General features: G+C 40.8%; 2 protein-coding genes across 2 annotated transcripts in view; both read right to left on the bottom strand.

Annotated features, from left to right (window-relative positions):
• Positions 1-13615, bottom strand: part of LOC139159272 (steroid 21-hydroxylase-like) — a 23229-nt gene extending 9614 nt beyond the window's left edge. Inside the window, exons 1-5 of the mRNA XM_070736606.1 lie at positions 13375-13615; positions 8683-8772; positions 5379-5533; positions 3360-3455; positions 3172-3273 (exon numbers count right to left, since the gene is read on the bottom strand). Coding sequence (XP_070592707.1) covers positions 3172-3273; positions 3360-3455; positions 5379-5533; positions 8683-8772; positions 13375-13600 — 669 coding nt within the window. The 5' untranslated portion in view covers positions 13601-13615. The remainder of the gene's footprint in view (positions 1-3171; positions 3274-3359; positions 3456-5378; positions 5534-8682; positions 8773-13374) is intronic.
• An 11493-nt stretch (positions 13616-25108) lies between these two features.
• LOC139163072 (histone H3-like centromeric protein A) overlaps positions 25109-26075 on the bottom strand; it is a 28479-nt gene continuing 27512 nt past the window's right edge. The window contains exon 6 of the mRNA XM_070744018.1: positions 25109-25667. Within this exon, the coding sequence (XP_070600119.1) occupies positions 25533-25667 (135 nt within the window). The 3' untranslated portion in view covers positions 25109-25532. The remainder of the gene's footprint in view (positions 25668-26075) is intronic.

Raw genomic sequence — 26075 nt, 5'->3', positions numbered from 1 at the left:
AAAAGGAGATCCCAGTCTAGTAGAAAACTACAGGCCAATCTCTCTATGCTGCATCACATAGCCGCCCCAAGTCTACGGAGAGGGGCGGCATACAAATCTAATAAATAAATACAAATACATGCAAAGTCATGGAATCAATCATAAACCAATCCATTACCCTCCACCTAGAAAGTAACAACCAACTCTCTATAACAAACAATTTGGTTTCATAAAAAAATTATCCTGTTATCTCCAACTCCTACACTCCAAAAACATATGGACCATACATCTTGATCAGGGCAAATCAATAGATGCAATTTACATAGACTTCTGTAAAGCCTTTGACTCAGTGGTTCACTACTAGTAAAACTGAAATCCTACGGCATCTCTGGACCCCTACATGACTGGATAACTGTACTCTTATCAAACAGATAACGTGGTCAAAATAGGAAGCACCCTATCTAATCCTGTTCCTGTTAACAGCAGCGTACCCCAAGGCAGTGAATTAGGACCAACACTCTTCATACTCTATATAAATGACATTAAAAGCAACTGCATTCTCTTTGCTGATGATGTAAAACTCTTCAACACCACCGATAACACTGCTACCCTCCAAAAAGATCTTGACTTTGTTTCAGAATGGTCAAACATCTGGCAACTCCAAATTTCAACCAACAAATGCTCTCTCCTACACATTGGCAAAAAGAATCAGAACACCAAATACAAGCTGAACAAACAAGACCTTGCAGACAAGCTTCACTCTGTAAAAGACCTTGGAATACTCGTATCAAATGACCAAAGTGACTAAGCCCACTGCAACAACATTGCCAAAAAGTCTTCAAGTGTTATTAACCTAATCTTATGTAGATTCTTCTCTGGTAATATCACACTACTAACCAGAGCATACAAAACTTTCACCAGACCAATCCTTGAATATAGCTCATCTGTCTGGAACCCACACCGCATTTCGGACATAAATAATTTAGAAAGTATCCAGAGATACTTTACGGGAAGAACCCTCCACTCCTCTACACGCAACAGAATATCTTACACAACTAGACTTGAAATCCTAGGCTTAGAAAGCTTAGAACTACGTCACTTTTGACACAACCTAAGCATAGCTCATAAAATCATCTGCTACAATATCCTTAGCATAGCATAGCATAGCATAGCATAGCATAGCATAATATAGCACAGCTGGCTGGAGAATTCTGGGAGTTGAAGTCCACAAGTCTTAAAGTTGCCAAATTTGAAGATCTCTGATCAGGGGTGGGTTCTTTACCTTTTCCTACTGGTACGCTGTGGGCGCATCACGATGTTTCACTCACATGCACACTTTCTATGCTTGCACACATCCCCAGTGCCATTTTGCTTCTGTGCATGTGCAGAGGGAAAAATTTCCTCCTGTGTATGCTCGGAGAGCCAAATTCGCAGAAAATTATACAAAAAACATGGCGGTGGGCACGGATCGGCAAAGACAGACTGGAGTTGCCACACCAAAATTGTGCAATCAGCAGGCCACTAACAGAGTGGTGCACCGGATCGCAGCAATAGGAACCTACCACTGCCTCTGATGTACAATAAAGTACCTAATAGTACTTCCCCTTTTTATATGTGGATGTAAAAGTATCAGGTCTTTTTTGCCTCTAGGCCCAACCCAGGGCCATTTCAAGGCAGTTAATTTATTCATAGCTGACAAACTATATTCTGTATGTATCACGTTTTTGCTGAATTTTTAAAATTAAGGGAGACTAGGATAGCGCTATTTCGGCTAGCTGCTGAGGCCAGAACAAGGCCGAAATAGCACTATCCTAGTCTCCCTTAATTTTAAAAATTCAGCAAAAACATGTGATACACACACACACACACACACACACACACACACAAGTGAAATCATCCAGGGGCATGGAGTGAGGTATCATCAGTATGCGGATGATACCCAGTTATACATCTCCACCCCATGTCCAGTCAACGAAGCAGTGGAAGTGATGTGCCGGTGCCTGGAGGCTGTTGGGGCCTGGAAGGGTGTCAACAGACTCAAACACAACCCGGATAAGACGGAGTGGCTATGGGTCCTGCCTCCCAGGGACAATTCCATCTATCCGTCCATAACCCTGGGGGGGGGGGATTATTGACCCCTTCAGAGATGGTCCGCAACGTGGGTGTCCTCCTCGATCCACAGCTCACATTAGAAAACCATCTTTCAGCTGTGGCGAGGGGGACGTTTGCCCAGGTTCGCCTGGTGCACCAGTTGCGGTCCTATCTGGACCGGGACTCACTGCTCACAGTCACTCATGCCCTCATCACCTCAAGTTTTGACTACTGTAATGCTCTCTACATGGGGCTACCTTTGAAAAGTGTTCGGAAACTTCAGATCGTGCAGAATGCAGCTGCGAGAGCAATTATGGGCTTCCCTAGGTATGCCCATATTACACCAACACTCCGCAGTCTGCATTGGTTGTCGATCAATTTCCGGTCACAATTCAAAGTGTTGGTTATGGCCTATAAAGCCCTTCATGGCATCGAACCAGATTATTTCCGGGACCGCCTTCTGCCGCATGAATCCCAGCGACCAGTTAGGTCCCACAGAGTTGGCCTTCTCCGGGTCCTGTCGACTAAGCAATGTCGTTTGGCGGGACCCAGGAGAAAAGCCTTCTCTGTGGCGGCCCCGACCCTCTGGAACCAGCTCCCCCCAGATATCACAGTTGCCCCCACCCTCCTTGGCTTTCACAAGCTCCTTAAAACCCACCTCTGTTGTCAGGCATGTGGGAATTGAAAATTTTTTCTCCCTTCTCCCTAGGCTTATAGAATTTATACATGGTATGTTTGTATGTATGAGTGGTTCTTTAAATTGGGGGTTTTTAGATTGTTTTTAATATTAGATTTGTTTACATTGTCTTTTTATATTGTTGTTAGCCGCCCCGAGTCTGCGGAGAGGGGCGGCAAACAAATCTAAAAAATAAATAAATAAATAAATAAATAAATAAATAAATAAATAAATAAATAAATAAATAAATAAATAAATAAATAAATAAATTTATTTTTTGGTTTGGTTTAGTTTGGTTTATATGTCGCCTCTCTCCAAGGACTCGGAGATGCCTCTGGCTCCAATCTAAGATGTTGCATGTCCGTTTTAGATCTGCAAGTCTGATCTGAAGGTACCTCAAAAAAGCCCTCTCAACCAGTTCTCACCCTGAAGATGGGAAGAAAATCAAGAATCTGGACAGAAGCAGAGCTCCAATATTCAACCAGCTCGGTCATGCAGTTATGCATTTCTTCGATGGTGGAAATGTCCTACGATGGAGGAAAAGACAGAGTTAGCTTGGAGAAGACAATCCACGGGAAAACAGAGCAGTTACACAGCAGGTCGGAAGACTCACCGCTGCCCCAAATATCAAGGTGGAGATGACTGCACAAGAATGCCGAGAAAAGATGTGGGCCACATCCACAGGCTGTCCATTGTAACTGTGGAAAACCTGTTGAATCACAAGAGAGAAATATGCCTTAGATCAGTTGTGGACCATGGCACACTAGTGTTCTAAACCTGGGCTGTAGTCAGGCTGATTGTTCCAATATTAAGAGCTTTACAGGCTGGTAATTTTCAAAATAACATTTATTTTATTCCTTCCACTTTGGATCTCGTAGTTACAGCTCTAGCATGGAAAAAATGCATTCAACTCTTATAGACTAAATTACAAAGTTATAAATCTTTCTAATTAACAAGCTGTCTACTTCAAAACATCTTCTTATCTCTGAGTCAGGTTCAAGCTGTTAAAAAGCAGTTTATCATGCAATAGAAAAACTAACTTATTCGGAGAGACAACATAAATCACCATCTTGGTTTTCTATCACTTTGAAGAAAGCATTCGTCTCTTCCGTTAAATTCTAGAAGTTATGTAAATTAATTAATTAATTAATTTACACATTCTAAAATAGCATATTAAAACCTCTTCCCCCAATTTCTTCCTTTCTTTTCTGGAACCTTCTAAACTTTGGGTTTAACCAAGGACTGTCTTCTAAACTCGCACTATCAAACTTTCGTCAGATGGCTGTTGTGTTTCACTTTCCTTGCTAGCTTCTCCCACATCTCTTAAATCAGGGTAATTGACAGCTTCTACATCATCTCCGTCTTCTGAATCTGACAATTCTAAATACTGACAGGGAACACACACAACAACTAGTGGGCTGTGAAGGGTTTTCAACCGGGCTGTGGAAATGGCCAGTGAGCGTGCCCATTATCACGTGTGCCGACAGCAGACCTGCACTCCATATAAGAAAGTGGAAAACTCTTGCACATGCAACTTGTGCAAATGAAGTTGCCTGCGCTTACTGTCCACTTGTGAGGAACCATCCCACTTTCCCCCACCCAACACCCCACCCCTGCCGGCCCGCAAAACCCAGTCTGCACATGGCCCTTTTGAGCTCTATTTTTGCTGGCAGAGGCACCGCAGGCCAGCCCTTCATTATTTACACGGTGGCCCCAAGGGCCAGATCTAAGAACCTCAATGGGCCTTGAATTTGACACCCCTGTAGGTAAAACAATTGGTTGTTAAACAAGAAATGCCTGCATAATTAGGGATGTATGATCACTGTAGGTAAGATACACACAGGGGTGGGCAGCAGGCAGGATGGGGTGGAATGTAGTTCCACCAGCGGAAATGAAGCTACATGTACAGCTCCAGCTGACCGGCGGCAGTAACTTCCTGGATTACTGGTCTTAGCTCGGCTCTCCTTTTTTCCCCTGCTGCAGCTGCATCTGTGCTCCTTGCTTTTTTCCTCTTTCCTCCTTCCTGGTGTCGGACGAGCTTCCCTCTCTCCTGCCCGGCTCCCCTCCAGCCTCACGTGGCCACCTCCCAAGGCCAGGAGAGCCATGCAGTCTAGGCTGCGGTCTTTTTTATTTATTTATTTTATTTATTGGATTTGTATGCCGCCCCTCTCCGTAGACTCGGGGCGGCTAACAACAATAATATAAAACATCATGTAAATCCAATACTAAAACTAATACTAAAACAATTTAAAACAATTTAAAAACCCTTATTTTTCCCCTCATGAAGCCTGCACTCGACCCACAGCTGAGATGAAAAGACATCGTGCGGCAATAACAGTTCACTTGAACGATGATGATTGTTCAAGCCACTCCCATCTGGTCACATGGCTGGAAAGCCACTCCTATCCAGTCACATGACCATCAAGCCACACCCACAAAATAAGCCACACCCACAGTGTGGCAGTAAAAATTTTGGCTGCCCATTACTGGATACACGCAAAAAAAATTATGAAACTGAATGCATTTTTACACACACCACATTTTTTAAAAAAAATTAAAAATAGATTCTACACCAGCATCTTTGGCCTCAACTTTCAGATGCATGGACTTCCTCTTTCCTTTGCAAGGTCACCTTGGAGAGGTGTTGAGCCTGGTCCTGCACGATCTTCTCCATGTCTCCTCGCAGGCAACGCTGGAAGGCCATGTGAGCGAGTTTGCGTTGTAAGCGCCACGTCGGTGTATAGTTCCCCAGCGAGAGGTCTTTGCCTCCCTTAGAAATCAAGTGGGCTGGGGAAGAGAGGTAGGAAGGAGAGGTTAGAAATAGCCTTCAAGGAGAAAGATGTACAGAAATGGCAAAAGGTCTGCCTACAGGAGGTAACAGATGCCCAAAGCTTGGGGGAAATCGTCCTCTCAAACTCTGCTGATATTGATTGGGCATCCTCAAGCGAAGGGTGTAAGAATAATATGTTCCCCCCAAGATTGAATGGGGCGGGAAAGTGTGGTGGCCTAGTAGTTAAGAAGTTGGTCTTGTGGACCTGAAGGTTGCCAGAGGTACTCAATGGGGTGAGTTCTATGCTGCCTGTAACTGCTTGAGGAAGAACTCTGCTAATGGTATTGTAAATTCATAGAAACATAGAAGCATAGAAGACTGACGGCAGAAAAAGACCTCAGGGTCCATCTAGTCTGCCCTTATACTATTTCCTGTATTTTATCTTACAATGGATCTATGTTTATCCCAGGCATGTTTAAATTCAGTTACTGTGGATTTACCAACCACGTCTGCTGGAAGTTTGTTCCAAGGATCTACTACTCTTTCAGTAAAATAATATTTTCTCATGTTGCCTTTGATCTTTCCCCCAACTAACTTCAGATTGTGTCCCCTTGTTCTTGTGTTCACTTTCCTATTAAAAACACTTCCCTCCTGAACCTTATTTAACACTTTGACATATTTAAATGTTTCGATCATGTCCCCCCTTTTCCTTCTGCCCTCCAGACTATACAGATTGAGTTCATTAAGTCTTTCCTGATACGTTTTATGCTGAAGACCTTCCACCATTCTTGTAGCCCGTCTTTGGACCCGTTCAATTTTGTCAATATCTTTTTGTAGATGAGGTCTCCAGAACTGAACACAGTACTCCAAATGTGGTCTCACCAGCGCTCTATATAAGAGGATCACAATCTCCATCTTCCTGCTTGTTATACCTCTAGCTATGCAGCCAAGCATCCTACTTGCTTTTCCTACCGCCCGACCACACTGCTCACCCATTTTGAGACTGTCAGAAATCACTACCCCTAAATCCTTCTCTTCTGAAGTATTTGCTAACACAGAACTGCCAATACAATACTCAGATTGAGGATTCCTTTTCCCCAAGTGCATTATTTTACATTTGGAAACATTAAACTGCAGTTTCCATTGCTTTGACCATTTATCTAGTAAAGCTAAATCATTTACCATATTACAGACCCCTCCAGGAATATCAACCCTATTGCACACTTTAGAGTCATCGGCAAATAGGCAAACCTTCCCTACCAGACCTTCCCCTATGTCACTCACAAACATATTAAAAAGAATAGGACCCAGAACAGACTCTTGTGGCACACTGCTTGTAACCTGTCTCTGCTCAGAATACTCGCCAGCTTGAAATCCATTGAACTATCCAGGGATTAAGTCCAATCTTCACTAATTTATCTATCAGCTCTTTATGTGGAACCGTATCAAAGGCTTTGCTGAAGTCCAGATAGGCAATATCCATGGCACCACCTTGATCCAACACCTTTGTGACATAGTCAAAGAAATCAATGAGTTTAGTCTGACATGATTTGCCTTCAGTAAAGCCATGCTGATTTGGGTCCAATAAGTTATTGTTTTTTAGGTGCTGATTCATCCTCTTTTTGAGTAGAGTCTCCATCATTTTAACTATAACTGATGTCAAGCTAACTGGCCTGTAGTTACCAGCTTCTTCTCTACTGCCCTTCTGGTGGATAGGCACAACACTGGCCATTCTCCAATCCTCAGGAACATCTCCTATTAACAGGGATTGGTTAAACAAATCAGTCAGGGGGGTAGCAATGACAGATCTGAGTTCTTTAAGAACTCTGGGGTGGATGCCATCTGGACCCATTGCCTTATTTATCTTTAATCGTTCAAGTTCTTCTAAGACATCGGCTTCTAAGATCACTGGAGCTGAATCCGTACAGCTGGAAGCAATGCTATATCCCCCTATAGTATTATTTTGTAAGGTGTCTTTTGAGAAAACCGAACAGAAGTCGCTATTGAAATGGTCAGCGATCTCCTTATTCCCATCAATGCATGTATTATTCCCGGTACTAAGCTTAGTTATGCCACAGTTTTTCTTCTTCTTATCATTAATATATCTGAAGAAGATTTTATCCCCCTTCTTTACAGATTTGGCAATTTCTTCCTCTTTTGAGGCTTTAGCAGCTTAAATTATCTGTTTCGCCTCCTTCTGTCTTATTTTATACACCTCTCTATCATCTATTACTATATTTAAAAAGAAGTTTATGAATCCAGCTGAATCAGTCATCTGTGTGTGCTTCTGGTTTTGATTTTGCAGCAAACTTTAATAATATCCCCCAGTCATGTGATCACATTTTGGGCATTTGAAAACCGGCTCACATTTATTTATTATTATTTATATACATCCCACCTTTAATTATTTTTCAGAAATAACTCCAATGGCTAATGCACAGATTTCAAACACACGGCATCATGGGGCTGTCATGTGACATATCCTGACTTTTTTCCTTTCATAGAGCTGGGTGGACATGGCCTTGGTGTGAAACATCTGGCCCGTGGGCCACCAGTTTGACACTCCTGGGCTGACATAGGCATCTTCCTTCTCCTATTTTTCCCACAACAACAACCCTGGGAAATGGGTTGTGTTGAGGCAGAGTGCCTGGTCCAAATCACCCAGTTGTCTTTTATGACTAAGGTATGACTTGAACTCATCATCCCCTGCTTTCTTGCCCAGTGTCTTAATCGCTAAATCAAACTGGCATTTATAGCTATTTGCAGCATCTCGCAGTTATGTAACCATGATTTTTGACATTTTTTTGCCAGTTTCTGGTGTTTACTTCCAGTTTCCAGCAAAAAACACCTATTGGGGAAAAAAAGTTCACTTAAAAACTGCTGCAAACAATCACCCCATTTAATGACTGCCATGACTTACAATCATAATTCAGACCTCAGTGACTGTTGTAAGTCGAGGACTACCTATGCGGTGTGAATCCAACCCTGGTGGCTTGTAAGGATGATTTATGAGCGTGTAGGCTTTCTCCCCACAATCAAGCAAATCTTATTTCTGTGCAATGTGTGAGCCTTCCTCTCCCTGAAGTTAGCTAACAAAATGGCTCCCAAGCCACAATTTGGTCTCAGTTCACTATCAGACTCATCAACAATCCGAAAAACTCATTACCTGAAAAGTTATGAGGCCGTCCAGCGAAGTCAGACCATTTCCTCATCAAAGCCTCCCGAATTAATTCGGCGCTGTTCAGCACAACCACAACTGAAAGACGGAAAAAGAAGAGCACTTAAAATATTTTTCTTTCAAAGGTAGTCCTCAAAACTCCCAAACATCAATTAGCTCAGTCTTAGAACAGACTTCTTCCATTAGTACAGGAAGTCCTCAACTTATAACCATTCGTTCAAAATTACTACAGCACTGAAAAAAGTGACTTATGAGGATTTTTCGCATGACCATTGCAGCATCCCTGTAGTCACATGATTAAAATTCAGAAGCTTGGCAAGGGGCACGTATTTATGATGCATGCAGTGTCCTGAGGTCACATGATCACTTTTTGCAACCTTCTGACAAGCGAAGTCAATGGGGAAGCCAGTTAAGAACAGAAGAAAAGAAAAAAATAGAAAAGAAAAGAAAGAGAGAGAGAGAGAAAGGGAGGGAGGGAAGAGAGGAAGGAAGGAAGAAATAAAGAAAGAAAGGGCAAGCAAAAGAAAGAAAGGAAGGAAGGAAGGAAGGAAGGAAGGAAGGAAGGAAGGAAGTGCAAGCAAAAGAAAGGAAGGAAGGAAGGAAGGGCAAGCAAAAGAAAGGAAGGAAGGAAGGAAGGAAGGAAGGAAGGAAGGAAGGGCAAGCAAAAGAAAGGAAGGAAGGAAGGAAGGGCAAGCAAAAGAAAGGAAGGAAGGAAGGAAGGGCAAGCAAAAGAAAGGAAGGAAGGAAGGAAGGAAATGCAAGCAAAAGGAAGGAAGGAAGGAAGGAAGGGCAAGCAAAAGAAAGGAAGGAAGGAAGGAAGGGCAAGCAAAAGAAAGAAAGGAAGGAAGGGCAAGCAAAAGAAAGAAAGGAAGGAAGGAAGGGCAAGCAAAAGAAAGGAAGGAAGGAAGGAAAGAAAGAAGGAAGGAAGGAAGGAAGAAAGAAAGAAAGAAAGAAAGAAAGAAAGAAAGAAAGAAAGAAAGAAAGAAAGGGGAGCCAGGCAGGCATGCAAGGAGGAAGGAAAGATAATGAATTTGCAAATTGCAAGTTATTAAAGTTCAAATCTATATACAGAACTGATTCTCACCGGAATCCACATTGTTCATGCATTAATTTAAAGAATTAGTAATTTTAATCATAGGTATTTCTAGTTCCTTAATACACAGCATCAAAGAGGCCTTCCTGCTCCCATTGAGATAAAAGCTGTTGTACAGTAAAACAGGCCAGCTCAAAGCACCGACTTCGCAGTCTCTAAATAGCTCCAGTAAAGGGATTAGTTAGTCATTCTTAGATTTTTAGGAAGTTTCTCTCCATATTTAGGTGAAATCTGCTTCCTACCTCTTAGCTTGCTTTTATACATCCCAAAATTTGTCACCTGTGTTTCCCTCTCTTCTCTTCTTAAGGTAACTTTTATCTTTAACTTCTAAGCTCTAAAGATAACTTCTAAAGCTGACAAATGATTCTGGTGACAACTCCAAGCCATCCAGTTCTTCATTCAGAACAAACATATTTATAATTCTTTTTATTTATTTGTTTGTTTGTTTGTTTGTTTGTTTATTTGTTTATTTAGTCCAATACACAATACATATTGAAGAGGATAGACATGAAGTATTATATATAAAGAAAAGATATAAAAGTAGAGGAGAAGATATATGAAAGGAAGAAAAGATATATGAGATATGAAATAAGGAGAGACAATTGGACAGGGGACGAATGGCAGGCTAATGCACTTATGTACGCCCCTTACTGACGTCTTAGGAACCTGGAGAGGTCAATTGTGGATAGTCTAAGGGAGAAATGTTGGGGGTTAGGGGTTGACACTACTGAGTCCGGTAATGAGTTCCACGCTTCAACAATTCGATTGCTAAAGTCATATTTTTTACAGTCAATATTAAGTTTGAATTGGTTGCGTGCTCTTGTGTTGTTGCGGTTGAAGCGGAAGTAGTCATTGACAGGCAGGACGTTGCAGCATATGATTTTGTGGGCAATACTTAGATCGTGTTTTAGGCGTTGTAGTTCTAAGCTTTCTAGACCTAGGATTGATAGTCTGCTTTCATAGGGCATTCTGTTTTGAGTAGAGGAGTGAAGGGCTCTTCTGGTGAAGTATCTTTGGACATTTTCTAGAGTGTTGATGTCCGAGATGTGGTATGGGTTCCAGACAGATGAACTGTATTCAAGGATTGGTCTGGCAAAAGTTTTGTAGGCTCTGGTGAGTAGTGTGAGATTGCCGGAGCAGAAGCTGCGTAGGATCAGGTTAACAACTCTAGAAGCCTTTTTGGCAATATTGTTGCAGTGGGCTTTGGCACTTAGGTCATTTGATATTAGTGTTCCAAGGTCTTTTACTGAATGTGGGTTGGCTGTGAGATTTTGTTTATTCAGTTTATATATGAGGTTTGGATTCTTTTTGCTGATGTGGAGGGTAGAACATTTGTTGGTTGATATTTGAAGTTGCCAGGTGTTAGACCAATCTGAGACAAAGTCGAGGTCTTTTTGGACAGTAGATGTGTTGTCCGTGGTGTTGAAAAGTTTTATATCGTTGGCGAAAAAACACAGTTGCTTGTGATATGATTGCAGAGGTCGTTGATGAAGAGAATGAAAAGAGTAGGACCTAATACACTGCACTGGGGAACACCACTTTTGACAGGGATGGGGGTGGAAATGGCGCTTCCAATTTTGACAACTTGTTGCCTATTTGTCAGGAATGCAGTAATCCAATTAAGGAGGAATCCTGAGATGCCATAGGATTTGAGTTTTAGGAGTAATTTGTCGTGAACCACTGAGTCGAAGGCTTTGCAAAAGTCAATATTTTGTATCAATATTTTTTCCTAGATCATTACCCGTCCAGACTCACTTTGGCAGCAGGCACAATAAATAAATAAATATAAATTAAAAAGGAAAGAAAGGGTTCACCACTTTGGAAAATTCTTATTTACAGAATCCATGCTTCATCACTAGAGGGTTTTTTTTTTAAAAAAGATTGGACAGTCACTTATCTGAAAGAATAGAATAGAATAGAATTCTTTATTGGCCAAGTGTGATTGGACACACAAGGAATTTGTCTTTAGTGCATATACTCTCAGTGTACATAAAAGAAAAGATACATTTGTCAAGAACCATGAAGGACAACACTTAAAGATTGTCATAGGGTTCAATGAAGCAATCAGGAAACAACCAATATTAATATAAATCGTAAGGATACAAGCAACAAGTTAAAGTCATAAGTGGGAGGAAAAGGATGATAGGAATGATGAGAAAACTAATAGTAATGCAGCCTTAGTGAATAGTTTGACAGTGGTGAGGGAATTATTTGTTTAGCAGAGTGATGGCATTCAGGGAAAAACTGTGTTTAGTGTCTAGGTGTGTAGTGTTCTATAGCAGTGTTTTTCAACCAGTGTGCCGGGGCACACTAGTGTGCCGCGAGACATGGTCAGGTGTGCCGCGAAGCTCAGCAAGAGAGAGAAAGAGAGAAAGAAAGCGAGAGAGAGAGAAAGAAAACAAGAGAGAGAGAGAAAAAAAGAGAGAGAGAGAAAGAAAGGCAGGGAAGGAGGGAGAGATAGAAAGAGCAAAAAAGAGAGGAAGGAAGGGAGAAAGAAAGGGATGGAGAGAGGAAGGAAGGAAGGAAGAGAGAGAAAGAGGGAGAGAAAGAGGGAGAGAAATAGAGTGAAAGGGAGGAAGAGAGAGATAATTTTTTTGTCCAAACTTTTTTTAGCCCCCCCACTCCCCCCCCCGCTCAATGTGCCCCATGATTTTGTATATGTAAAAAATGTGCCGCAGCTCAAAAAAGGTTGAAAATCACTGTTCTATAGCAATGTTTTGAAGGTAGGAGATGAAACAATTTATGTCCAGGATGCAAGAGGTCCATAAACATACTGCTCAAAAAATAATAATAAAGGGAACACTTAAACAACAGAATATAACTGCAAGTAAATCAAACTTCTGTGACATCAAACTGTCCACTTAGCAAGCAACACTGATTGACAACCAATTTCACCTGCTGTTGTGCACATTCAACTTTGTATAGAACAAAGTATTCAATGAGAATATTTCATTCATTCAGATCTAGGATGTGTTCTTTGAGTGTTCCCTTTATTTTTTGGAACAGTGTATTTTCATAGCATAGAGTTTCCCACTTGAGATGGGGAATTGGGCTAGAAGACCTCCAAAATCCTAGAAGGGAAATTAATCTGAAATCATCTAATCCGATTCTAAAAAAGGAGGAAATTTCTGGAAATTTCTCATTTAAACCCTGTTGTAAAACAGTGGACTACAGAGAATTTTTTAAAAAAAACCTAAGAAGAAAACTAGGAACGAAAATTGCAGGGCAGTTTGGAGAACAGACACGGAAGCCCAAGCGGCGACAAAAACAAAACAGCATCAGGAACACGATGCTACTACTTTTTGAAAGGCTAACAACTCCACACATCATCATCATCATCATCATCATCATCATCATCATCATCATCATAATTTATTAGATTTGTATGCCGCCCCTCTCCGAAGACTCGGGGCGGCTCACAACAATAATAAAAAACAATGTTATAATGGAACAAATCTAATATTAAGAGGAAAAAAAATACACAGGTTTTGACTGAATTTCCCCCAGTGCCTCCCCATTTACCCCTAGCATCCCCCAAAGCAGAGTTCTTCTCCCCTCCTTCCAAACACACTCAAGAATTACAGTACCTTTCTTGCCACACTGGAGGCGATAGATGGGCCCATAATGCTGGGCTAATTGGAGGAAGTGGACGGGCAGGTCGGCATGTAGCAAGTGGTGGAGATTGCCCACCAAGGGCCAAGGTGAAGGCCCCGGGAGCTCCCAGGGTTGTTTCCTCCATCTCAGTGCCCCCTGAAACCACCACAGAAGGGCCACAGCCAGGAAAACCAAGACTAAGAGTCCAGGCCACAGCATTGTTAGACCAGCCACGTGAGGCTCCTTGCCTTTAAAGGCAAGCCTATTCAACATATGATGATGGAGGAGGAGGAGGAGGAGAGACTGCCCCTCCTCAAAGCCACCCATCCTTCCTTAATCTACTTCTCCACAACAGCAGGGGAGGGCCCCATCACATCACCGCCAAAAAAATTGTGCTGGTGTTTCCCCTCCTTTCCTTGACATCATGTAACTGTCAACCTGGAGGCCAGCCGGAGGCCCCATACTTGAGCTGGGACAGATTTATGGTTTGAGAACCTGTCTTCTCCTCTGATAAGGAAGAATAATGGCGATGGAAGGGACCTTGGAAATCTTCTAGCCTGAACAAAGAGATCATGTTTTGCTCATCACCGAAGGGTTAGATCCATCTTGTCATAAAAGAAGATTGGGTGTTTCTTTTTCCGAGTCTTCAGAGAGGGGCGGCATACAAATGTAATAAATTGAATTGAATTGAATTTTTTGCTTCCCCCACTTCTTTTTCAAGATCTGTCCCACCCCTTTCATGGCACCGGGCCAGATTATCTCAGGGACCGCCTTCTGCCGCACGAATCCCAGCGACCAGTTAGGTCCCACAGAGTGGGCCTTCTCCGGGTCCCGTCAACTAAACAATGTCGTTTGGCAGGGCCCAGGGGAAGAGCCTTCTCTGTGGTGGCCCCGGCCCTCTGGAACCAACTCCCTCCAGAGATTAGAACAGCCCCCACCCTCCTTGCCTTTCGTAAGCTCCTCAAAACCCACCTCTGCCGTCCGGCATGGGGGCACTAAGATATTCTTTTCCCCCTAGGCTTCTACAATTTATGCATGGTATATGTATGTTTGGTTTTATAACAAGGGTTTTTAGCTGTTTTAGTATTGGATTTTTACATTCTGTTTTTATCACTGTTGTTAGCCGCCCCGAGTCCACGGAGAGGGGCGGCATACAAATCCAATCAATAAATAAATAAATAAACATGGGTCCTGTGCAATGAATGGGCCTTCCCATTGCAATCCAAGGGTAACAATCTTAAAGATTAAACACATCAGCCTTTATTAGGCATACTGCCTGAACAGTGGGCAGATGGCAATCTAAACTACCCAGTGGTAGGTTTCAAAAAATTTTACTGCCGGTTTTGTGAGTGTGACATTTTGGCATGGTGTGGCTTGGTGGGGATGGCAGGGGGAGGATACTATAAAATCCCCATACACTTTCCACTGTAGGGTGGTCTGTCCCAGCTACTAACTACGAAGTAGTAAGATAACATACACCAAGTCCAGGCAAACATATTTATTAATGATCTAGATCAGTGTTTCCCAACCTTGGCAACTTGAAGATATTTGGACTTCAACTCCCAGAATCCCCCAGCCAGCGAATGCTGGCTGGGGGATTCTGGGAGTTGAAGTCCAAATATCTTCAAGTTGCCAAGGTTGGGAAACACTGATCTAGATGAAGGAATTGAAAAGAAAATGTATCTTTGGGGAGTTTTCCTGATTGGGTTCAGAGACGGATTTCAGCCAGGGGTGGATTCTAACTTACCTCGCTGCTGGTTTGCTTCCTCCCACGCCACATGCAAGCGCAATGGCAAAAAATATAAATAAAATTAAAGTTTAAAAAAGCCAGAAACAAAAGAAAATAACCTTTCTTCTAAGTTATGTTTATTCCATTGTGGACATGATGATTCCTTGAGTAAACTTTTGCCAGACCCATCCTCGAATACAGCTCATCTGTTTGGAACCCATATCGCATCTCAGAAATTAACACCCTTGAAAATGTCCAAAGATACTTCACCAGAAGAGCCCTTCACTCCTCCACTCGAAACAGAATACCATACAAGACTAGACTTCCTTGGCCTAGAAAGCTTAAAACTAAGACACCTTAAACAAGATCTAAGTATTGCCCACAAGATCATATGCTGCAACGTCCTGCCTGTCGGCGACTACTTCAGCTTCAACCACAACAACACAAGAGCACGCAACAGATTTAAATTTAATATTAACCGCTCCAAACTTGACTGTAAAAAATATGACTTCAGTAACCAAGTTGTCGAAGCGTGGAACTCATTACCGGACTCCATAGTGTCATCCCCAAACCCCCAACACTTTACCCTTAGATTATCTACGGTTGACCTATCCAGATTCCTAAGAGGTCAGTAAGGGGCGAGTACAAGTGCACTAGAGTGCCTTCCGTCCCTTGTCCTATTGCTCTCCTATATAGAAACATAGAAACATAGAAGTCTGACGGCAGAAAAAGACCTCATGGTCCATCTAGTCTGCCCTTATACTATTTTCTGTATTTTATCTGAGGATGGATATATGTTTATCCCAGGCATGTTTAAATTCAGTTACTGTGGATTTATCTACCACGTCTGCTGGACGTTTGTTCCAAGGATCTACTACTCTTTCAGTAAAATAATATTTTCTCATGTTGCTTTTGATCTTTCCCCCAACTAACTTCAGATTGTGACCCCTTGTTCTTGTGTTCACTTTCCTATTAAAAACACTTCCCTCCTGGACCTTATTTAACCCTTTAATATATTTAAATGTTTCGATCATGTCCCCCCTTTTCCTTCTGTCCTCCAGACTATACAGATTGAGTTCATTAAGTCTTTCCTGATACGTTTTATGCTTAAGACCTTCCACCATTCTTGTAGCCCGTCTTTGGACCCGTTCAATTTTGTCAATATCTTTTTGTAGGTGAGGTCTCCAGAACTGAACACAGTATTCCAAATGTGGTCTCACCAGCATTCTATATAGCGGGATCATAATCTCCCTCTTCCTGCTTGTTATACCTCTAGCTATGCAGCCAAGCATCCTACTTGCTTTCCCTACCGCCTGACTGCACTGTTCAGAAATCATTACCCCTAAATCCTTTTCTTTTGAAGTATTTGCTAACACAGAACTGCCAATACAATACTCAGATTGAGGATTCCTTTTATCCAAGTGCATTATTTTACATTTGGAAACATTAAACTGCAGTTTCCATTGCTTTGACCATTTATCTAGTAAAGCTAAATCATTTACCATATTACAGACCCCTCCAGGAATATCAACCCTATTGCACACTTTAGAGTCATCGGCAAATAGGCAAACTTTCCCTACCAAACCTTCCCCTATGTCACTCACAAACATATTAAAAAGAATAGGACCCAGAACAGACCCTTGTGGTACACCGCTCGTAACCTGACTCTGCTCAGAATACTCGCCATTAACAATAACTCTCTGATATCTATGCTTCAGCCAGCTGCAAATCCATTGAACTATCCAGGGATTAAGTCCAATCTTCACTAATTTATCTATCAGCTCTTTATGTGGAACCGTATCAAAGGCTTTGCTGAAGTCCAGGTAGGCAATATCCACGGCACCACCTTCATCCAACACCTTTGTGACATAGTCAAAGAAATCAATGAGATTAGTCTGACATGATTTGCCTTCAGTAAAGCCATGCTGATTTGGGTCCAATAAGTTATTGTTTTTTAGGTGCTGATTTATCCTCTTTTTGAGTAGAGTCTCCATCATTTTAACTACAACTGATGTCAAGATAACTGGCCTGTAGTTACCAGCTTCTTCTCTACTGCCCTTCTTGTGAATAGGCACAACACTGGCCATTCTCCAATCCTCAGGAACTTCTCCTGTTAACAAGGATTGGTTAAACAAATCAGTCAGGGGGGTAGTAATGACAGATCTGAGTTCTTTAAGAACTCTGGGGTGGATGCCATCTGGACCCATTGCCTTATTTATCTTTAATCGTTCAAGTTCTTCTAAGACATCGGCTTCTAAGATCACTGGAGCTGAATCCGTACAGCTGGAAGCAATGCTATATCCCTCTATAGTATTATTTTGTACGGTGTCTTTTGAGAAAACTGAACAGAAGTAGCTATTGAAATGGTCAGCGATCTCCTTATTCCCATTAATGCATGTATTATTCCCGGTACTAAGTTTCATGATGCCGCAGTTTTTCTTCTTCTTATCACTAATATATCTGAAGAAGGTTTTATCACCCTTCTTTACAGATTTGGCAATTTCTTCCTCTTTTGAGGCTTTAGCAGCATATATTATCTGTTTCGCCTCCTTCTGTCTCATTTTATACACCTCCCTATCAGCTATACTTCCAGACTCTTTATACCTCCTATAGGCAGCCTTTTTTTCATTGACTATAGCCCTTACATCATTGCTAAACCATAGCGGTTTCTTCTTCCTTTTACCTTTAGTTATTTGTCTTACATACAGTCCAGTGGCCTTTTTTAATACAGTCCACTGGGTGCTCGCTCCTGCCATTTTATCCCTCCCCTTTAATTCATTTTCTAAATATTCCCCCATTGCATTAAAATTTGTTTTTCTGAAATCCAATACTTTGGTTGCAGTATCTCCTATACCTTTCTTCTATTCCTATATCTCTTCTTCTATTCTTTCATTGATATGTTCTATTACTATACCTTCTTTTCTATTCTTTCATAGATATATTTTACTATGAGTATCTCCTCTATAACCTTCATCATGTATTTTACTATGTGTATATAGATATATACCCACTAAAACCCTCATTGTATATTGAACAAAATAAATAAATAAATAAATAAATAAACCTAAACTAATGCATATTATATTGTTAGTTAGCAAAAAATGTTTACTAAAATGCTGGCTGGAATCCGCAGTCCCTACGGTGGGCATGGTAATAGACCAAATGAAACAACTCTTTCATGTAGAACGGTTAGAAGGAGAAAAATCCAAAAGCAAGTTCACAGCCCAATTTTTTACAAAATGGAGGTGCTTTCTGCGTATACACTTTACACAGATAGAGTTGGACGTAGTGATATGTCCATTCACTACGGAAGTGATTTGCCGGTGCCTAGAGGCTGTTAGGGTCTGGATGGGTGTCAACAGACTCAAACTCAACCCTGATAAGACGGAGTGGCTGTGGGTTTTGCCTTCCAAGGACAATCCCATCTGTCCATCCATTACCCTGGTGGGGGGAACTACTGACCCCCTCAGAGAGGGTCCACAACTTGGGCGTCCTCCTCAATCCACAGCTTACATTAGAGAACCATCTTTCGGCTATGGCGAGGGAGGCATTTGCCCAGGTTCGCCTGGTGCACCAGTTGTGGCCCTATTTGGACCGGGAGTCATTGCTCACAGTCACTCATGCCCTCATCACCTCGAGGTTCGACTACTGTAATCCTCTCTACATGGGGCTACCTTTGAAGAGTGTTTGGAAACTTCTAGTTTCTTTGCTTTTATCTTTTCTTTTCTTTTTAGCCAATTATAGAAGTTCTCTCATGTTTTATAATAGCCCATTCCACTATGGTTTTCTATTTCATTTGTGGTTTTTGATATTGATGGATGCATTCCAGAATTTTGCCTTGTAGCTTATCAGAAGTGACACATATTTCCACACTGTAATTTGTTATTTTGCAGAAATTCTCCACAACAGGGTGATGGGGGTTAGTTTCCAAGGTCCTAAATGACGTCTCTGTTTAACTCTGTCCTTTCTGAGCCTTTCTTGGCAGATGGTGGTCCTCTTCCACTGGGAAAGGAAGGCTGGACTGATCAAATGAATGAATGATTATGATGATGATGATGATGACAGATTTGGAAAGGACCTTGGAGGTCTTCTGGTATATAGTCTGGCATCGGACCAGAATATCTCCGGGACTGCCTTCTGCCGCACAAATCCCAGCGACCAGTTAGGTCCCACAGAGTTGGCCTTCTCCGGGTCCCGTCGACTAAACAATGTCGTTTGGCAGGACCCAGAGGAAGAGCCTTCTCTCTGGCGGCCCTGACCCTCTGGAATCAGCTCCCTCTAGAGATCAGAATTGCCCCCACCCTCCTCGCCTTTCATAAGCTCCTTAAAACCCACCTCTGTCGTCAGGCTTGGGGGAGATTGAGATATTCATTCCCCCCAGGCCTATACAATTTATGCATGGTATATTTGTGTGTATGTTTGGTTTTTAATAAGGGTTTTTAGTTATTTTAAATATTAGATTTGTTATATGTTGTTTTATTGTTGTTGTTAGCCGCCCCGAGTCTACGGAGAGGGGTGGCATACAAATCTAATAAATAAATAAATAAATAAATAAATAAATACATACATACATACATACATACATACATACATACATACATACATACATACTGTTCTGTCGGGCTCTCTGATAGGAGCCTCCCAAAACTTCAAGGGTACAAATTTCAGACACACACACGTTTGAAAATTCAAAACAATGTTCTTTATCACAAAAGTCAAAATAAACTAAGCACTCTTTTTGTATTGCAAAGAGCACTCTTCCCAAAACAACCGGGTAGTCTGTACAATTTCCCTTAAGCAGTCATTAAGTACTTAGCCAGCAGCTGTGGAGAAACTTCACACCTTTTTTTCTTCCAACGAAGTGAGACACACACACACATGTTGCTCTGCTTTGGTTTCAAAGGCGTGAAAAAGCAACAAAGTCCAGCATACAAGATTCCTGACAAACTGCGAACAGATATTCTTCCACAATGGCCAAACCCACATGCTGCTATTTATAGCAGCAGCCCTAATTACTGGAGCCCCACCCAAACACAGGTGGCCTCCCTTATTTCCTGTAATATGTTCTTACTTGGTCTCATAATTCTGCGCTTGTGTGGGTCCAAAATGTCATCATCTGAAGCAATAGAAGATAAGGAAGATTGACTGCCTGGGCTGTGTGCCAAGCCCTCCTCTGCCGAGTCGCTCCCACCTTCTTCTTCGTCTGAGGAAACCAAACTCTGAACTGATTCTGTCAGCAATAACACAGGCCTGTGACATGTTGACGTTTCCCCTGCATCCACCTCCCCATTCCCTGGGGCAGGAGCTGGGCCAGAGCCAACCACAACACATACATACATGCATGCATGCATACAGACAGACAGACAGACAGACAGACAGACAGACAGACAGACAGACATAAATCTACTCAGCCAGGAAACCCTGTACCATTTCAGACAAATGGCTGTCCAATCTCTTCTTTAAAAACCTCCAGTGATGGAGCATTCACAAATCCTGGAGGCAAGTTGTTCCACTGGTTAATTGTCCTCAATGTTAGGAAATTTCTCCTTAGTTCTAGGCTGCTTCTCTCCTTGATTAGTTTCATTTATTGGTTCTTGTCCTGTCCTTCAGATGCTTTGGAGAAAAGGTTTCTTTGTTTGTTTGTTTATTTATTTATTTATTTTGCCGCCCCTCTCCGGAGGTTGACCCCCTCTTCTCTCTGTCAGCCCCTTAAGATATTGTAACACTGCTCCCTAGTCCTAATCAACCCTAATCCTTTTAAAGGAAACATGTTGCTTGTATCCTTACGATTTATATTAATATTGTTTCTTCGTTGATTATTCGACCTCTATGACAATCATTGTGTTGTACTTCATGATACTTGACAAATGTATCTTTTCTTTTATGTACACTGAAAGCATATACAGTGTTCCCTCGATTTTCGCGGGGGATGCGTTCCGAGACCACCCGTGAAAGTCGAATTTCCGCAAAGTAGAGATGCGGAAGTAAATACACCATTTTTGGCTATGGACAGTATCACAAGCCTTCCCTTAACACTTTAAACCCCTAAATTACCATTTCCCATTCGCTTATCAACCATTTACTCACCATTATTACTGGTACCCACCATTGAATAAGACACTTAGTGATCCTGATATTTATAAACATAATTATTTATTAACAATAATTATTTTTTTTGTTATTCATTTGCAAAAATTATTAGTTTGTTGATGACATATGACGTCATTGGGTGGTATAGGAAAAAAACCGTGAAGTATTTTTTAATTAATATTTTTTGGAAACCCGTGGTACTGTATAGGCTATTCGCGAAGTTCGAACCCGCGAAAATCGAGGGAACACTGTACACCAAAGACAAATCTCTTGTGTGTCCAATCACACTTGGCCAATAAAGAATTCTATTCTATTCTGTTCTATTCTATTCTATTCATCATACCCAATTCCTGCTTTAGCCTTCAGCCCTCTAATCATCTTTCTTGCACTTCTCTGACTGTTTTCTAGAGTCTTAACAACTTTTTAAAATATATTTTTTAATGCTGCCACAAACAGTCCCGGGGCCACTTAGACAAAATAAATAATACAGTTTAAACATCCATGGTACCATCTCAATGGCTGACCCTTACCTCAAAAAACAATTACAATACAGTGGTCCCTTGACTTTCGCAGGTCCGACTTTTGCGAAAAGCCTGTACCAAAAAATAGGTTTTTCCAAAAATGAATGAATAAATAAAATATTTGAAAACCCATGGTATTTTTTTATTTTTTAAATTTATTTATTTTAACTTTTATTTATTTATTTTAACTTTTATTTATTTATTTTAAAATGTATTTATTTATTTTAAAATGTATTTATTTATTATTTTAAAATGTATTTATTTATTATTTTAAAATGTATTTATTTATTATTTTAAAATGTATTTATTTATTATTTTAAAATGTATTTATTTATTATTTTAAAATGTATTTATTTATTTATTTTAAAATGTATTTATTTATTTTAAAATGTATTCATTTATTTTAAAATGTATTCATTTATTTTAAAATGTATTCATTTATTTTAAAATGTATTCATTTATTTTAAAATGTATTCATTTATTTTAAAATGTATTCATTTATTTTAAAATGTATTCATTTATTTTAAAATGTATTCATTTATTTTAAAATGTATTCATTTATTTTAAAATTTATTCATTTATTTTAAAATTTATTCATTTATTTTAAAATTTATTCATTTATTTTAAAATTTATTCATTTATTTTAAAATTTATTCATTTATTTTAAAATTTATTCATTTATTTTAAAATTTATTTAAGGAAGCCGTAAACTCTGCTTCCACCCCAGCCTCCCGATCCCTCCCCTTTAATTCTCGGAGCGTTGGTACGCTCCACTTGAAGCTGAGCCTTACTGCCGCCCGCCACCACCGCCAATTTTGCTGCCGCCAATTTTGCCACCAACGGGCCATCTCAGCTGCTCCGGCAGCCCAGGCGTTCCTGCTACTGCCGCCGCCACCAATTTTGCCACCACCAAAGCCCTCAGCAGTGTGGTGGCCCACGCGACCCCATCCAAGGGACCACTGTATGCATTTTCAGTGCCAAATACAAGAACGCCATAAAAGTGTAAAATAAAAATACAGATGTCAAACCCAGATAATTGGAAGGTTGCCCAAAACATATTGGGCAGTTTTCAAAATGTTGCTTTCTTTAACTACTGAACACCATAAAAGTGTAAAGGACCAGGCTGAGTCCAAGAGAGGGGTCAAACGTGTCATAAATCACAAATCCCTGCGTGCCCGCAAGAGATCTGGATGAAGTCCACCTTGAATGCCTTTCTTATCTTTCTTACTCTTTTTACTTGACCACTAATTGGTCAGAGTCTTGCAGAGAGCTTAAATTTGCAATAAATCTTTTTTTAAAAAAATTTATTTAAAATATACAAATACTTTTCTGATGTAAATACGTCTGTAATAATTGAACAATTCAACGTCGTTATGACAGTACATAAATCTTAACTCGATTCTAATATTTTCAGATATTCCTATTTGATCAAATATATGTAAATACAATGTATGTCTTATTTTGATCTATACATTTCCTATTTTTATTTTCTATCCATTGATACCAGTTTTCCCAAGTTGAGTAATATTCCGAGTCTTCCTTATTTTTTAATGCTACAATCAGTTTCTCCATTTCTGCACATTCAAAAATTTTCCAGATTATTACATCCTTGCAGTATATGCACCAAAAGAAATTCCTTGTGTGTCCAATAACTCTTGGCCAATAAAAAAATTCTATTCTATTCTATTCTGTCGGTATAGTGGACATTGCCCAAGCATGTGCAAGTACAATTCTCGCTGCTGTAGTAATATGGATAATCAAATATTTAATCTTTTAAATAATATTTTCCTTTAATGATCCCCAGAAGAAACAGTTCAGGCTTCAATTCTATTGTGCATTGAGTAATTTCACTTACTCATTTTTGTAGTTTAGAAAAAATAGAAACATAGAAGACTGATGGCAGAAAAAGACCTCATGATCCATCTAGTCTGCCCTTATACTATTTCCTGTATTTTATCTTATGATGGATATAGGTTTATCCCAGGCATGTTTAAATTCAGTTACTGTGGATTTACCAGCCACGTCTGCTGGAAGTTTGTTCCAAGGATCTACTACTCTTTCAGTAAAATAATATTTTCTCACGTTGCTTTTGATCTTTCCCCCAACTAGCTTCAGATTGTATCTCCTTGTTCTTGTGTTCACTTTCCTATTAAAAACACTTCCCCCCTGTACCTTATTTAACCCTTTGACATATTTAAATGTTTTGATCATGTCCCCCTTTTTCCTTCTGTCCTCCAGACTATACAGATTGAGTTCATTAAGTCTTTCCTGATAGGTTTTATGCTTAAGACCTTCCACCATTCTTGTAGCCCGTCTTTGGACCCGTTCAATTTTGTCGATATCTTTTTGTAGGTGAGGTCTCCAGAACTGGACACAGTATTCCAAATGTGGTCTCACCAGCATTCTATATAGCGGGATCGCAATCTCCCTCTTCCTGCTTGTTATACCTCTAGCTATGCAGCCAAGCATCCTACTTGCTTTTCCTACCCCCCGACCACACTGCTCACCCATTTTGAGACTGTCAGAAATCACTACCCCTAAATCCTTCTCTTCTGAAGTTTTTGCTAACACAGAACTGCCAATACAAAGGGTAGCATTGTGGTGGAAAAATAACAGAAAGAAAAAAGAGCAGTTTGTGTATGAAGCATAAAAAGTAGGAATTAATTCAGAAATATTTCTGTTTCGCTGCTGGTTTTGGAAGTTGGAAGTTTAGATTCTTTCATTTAAAAAAGGTGGATAGCGTAAGTAAATATGGCAAAGACCGTAATTCCCAGCCAGCAGGAATGAGGACCCGGATTGTGGGGGCAATAGCCTAGCTCTGTTAAAAAAGTGCTATTGCTAACATGTTGTAAGCCGCCCTGAGTCTAAGGAGAAGGGCGGCATAAAAATTGAATGAATGAATGAATGAATGAATGAATGAATGAATGAATGAATGAATGAATGAATAAATAAATAAGGCATTCTCCAAAGAGGTCGGACAAACATCACACGATGGACTGAAGGGAAGGGAAAAGGATGACCCAGTAAGTGGGATACAGTAGTCCCTCGCTATACCGCGCTTCACCTACTGTGGCTTCACTTCATCGCGGGTTTCTGAGGAAGTCGATCGGCAGATTTAAACAGCCCGCCGAACTCGATCGGCAGGTTTTTTTAAAAAAAAATATCTAAAATTGTAAATACTGTATTTAAATACTGTATCTAAAATAAATACTATGTGGGAAGGGTTTATACCCTTAAAACAATGAAAACTTACGAAACAATTACAATATAAATACTTAAATAAGTACTATCAGTCAATAAATTCCCCATCGCGGATTTCACCTATTGCGGCCAGGTCTGGAACGTAACACCAGCGATAGGTGAGGGACTACTGTACTGAAGAACAAGTAAGGTAAAAGGTTTTATTTTAAAAGTTGGCGTGTAAAAATTACAAGGCAAACTTTAAAACAGCAAGCAAGTTTTCAGTCCTCGTCGTTGCAACCACTTAAAACCAAGATTGGAGAACTTTAAAAATAGGTGGCTGGATGGCTCTTTTCCTTCCTGGCAATTAGGCCATTCGTTCTCCTCTCGTCTTTTAGATCCATCTCTGCTCACCTTCCGAGCAGGGCGGTGCGGAGAGGGTAGAAGAGGTCAACCGATGTAAAATTCCAGCAAGAGTTAGGGGCAATCCATGGAATTTTGAGGACTGGCATGTGTGTGTGTGTAAATTCAGTTGCCTCCTCCTCCGAAGCAGTTGAAGAGTGCTTCCCCTGCAGCTTTGGAGCCCCCCAAAAGTTATGTCTTCAGCCAGGACAGCTCGGCGGGAAGGGAACTAACCCAAACCCTGGTCAATGCCACGGATCCGGCGAGCCAACTGGATGTCTCTGGGGTGGAGGGTGACCCTCTTGGCATGGAGGGTGCACATGTAGGAGTCTTCCATGAGATGAACCAAAAAGACTTCACATGCCTTGGGAAGGAGAAACACAAGAGACAGAGAGAGGTAAGAGGCAGAGAAAGAGGGCACACATGTAGAAACATAGAAGTCTGACGGCAGAAAAAGACCTCATGGTCCATCTAGTCTGCCCTCATACTATTTCCTGTATTTTATCTTAGGATGGACCTATGTTTATCCCAGGCATGTTTAAATTCCGTTACTGTGGATTTATCTACCACGTCTGCTGGAAGTTTGTTCCAAGGATCTACTACTCTTTCAGTAAAATAATATCTTCTCGTTGCTTTTGATCTTTCCCCCAACTAACTTCAGATTGTGTCCCCTTGTTCTTGTATTCACTTTCCTATTAAAAACACTTCCCTCCTGAACCTTATTTAACCCTTTGACATATTTAAATGTTTCGATCGTGTCCCCCCTTTTCCT

The sequence above is a fragment of the Erythrolamprus reginae genome, chromosome 2 (genome assembly GCF_031021105.1).
Source record: "Erythrolamprus reginae isolate rEryReg1 chromosome 2, rEryReg1.hap1, whole genome shotgun sequence".
Taxonomy (NCBI): Eukaryota; Metazoa; Chordata; class Lepidosauria; order Squamata; family Dipsadidae; genus Erythrolamprus; species Erythrolamprus reginae.
This window is presented reverse-complemented; position numbering and strand designations above follow the sequence as displayed.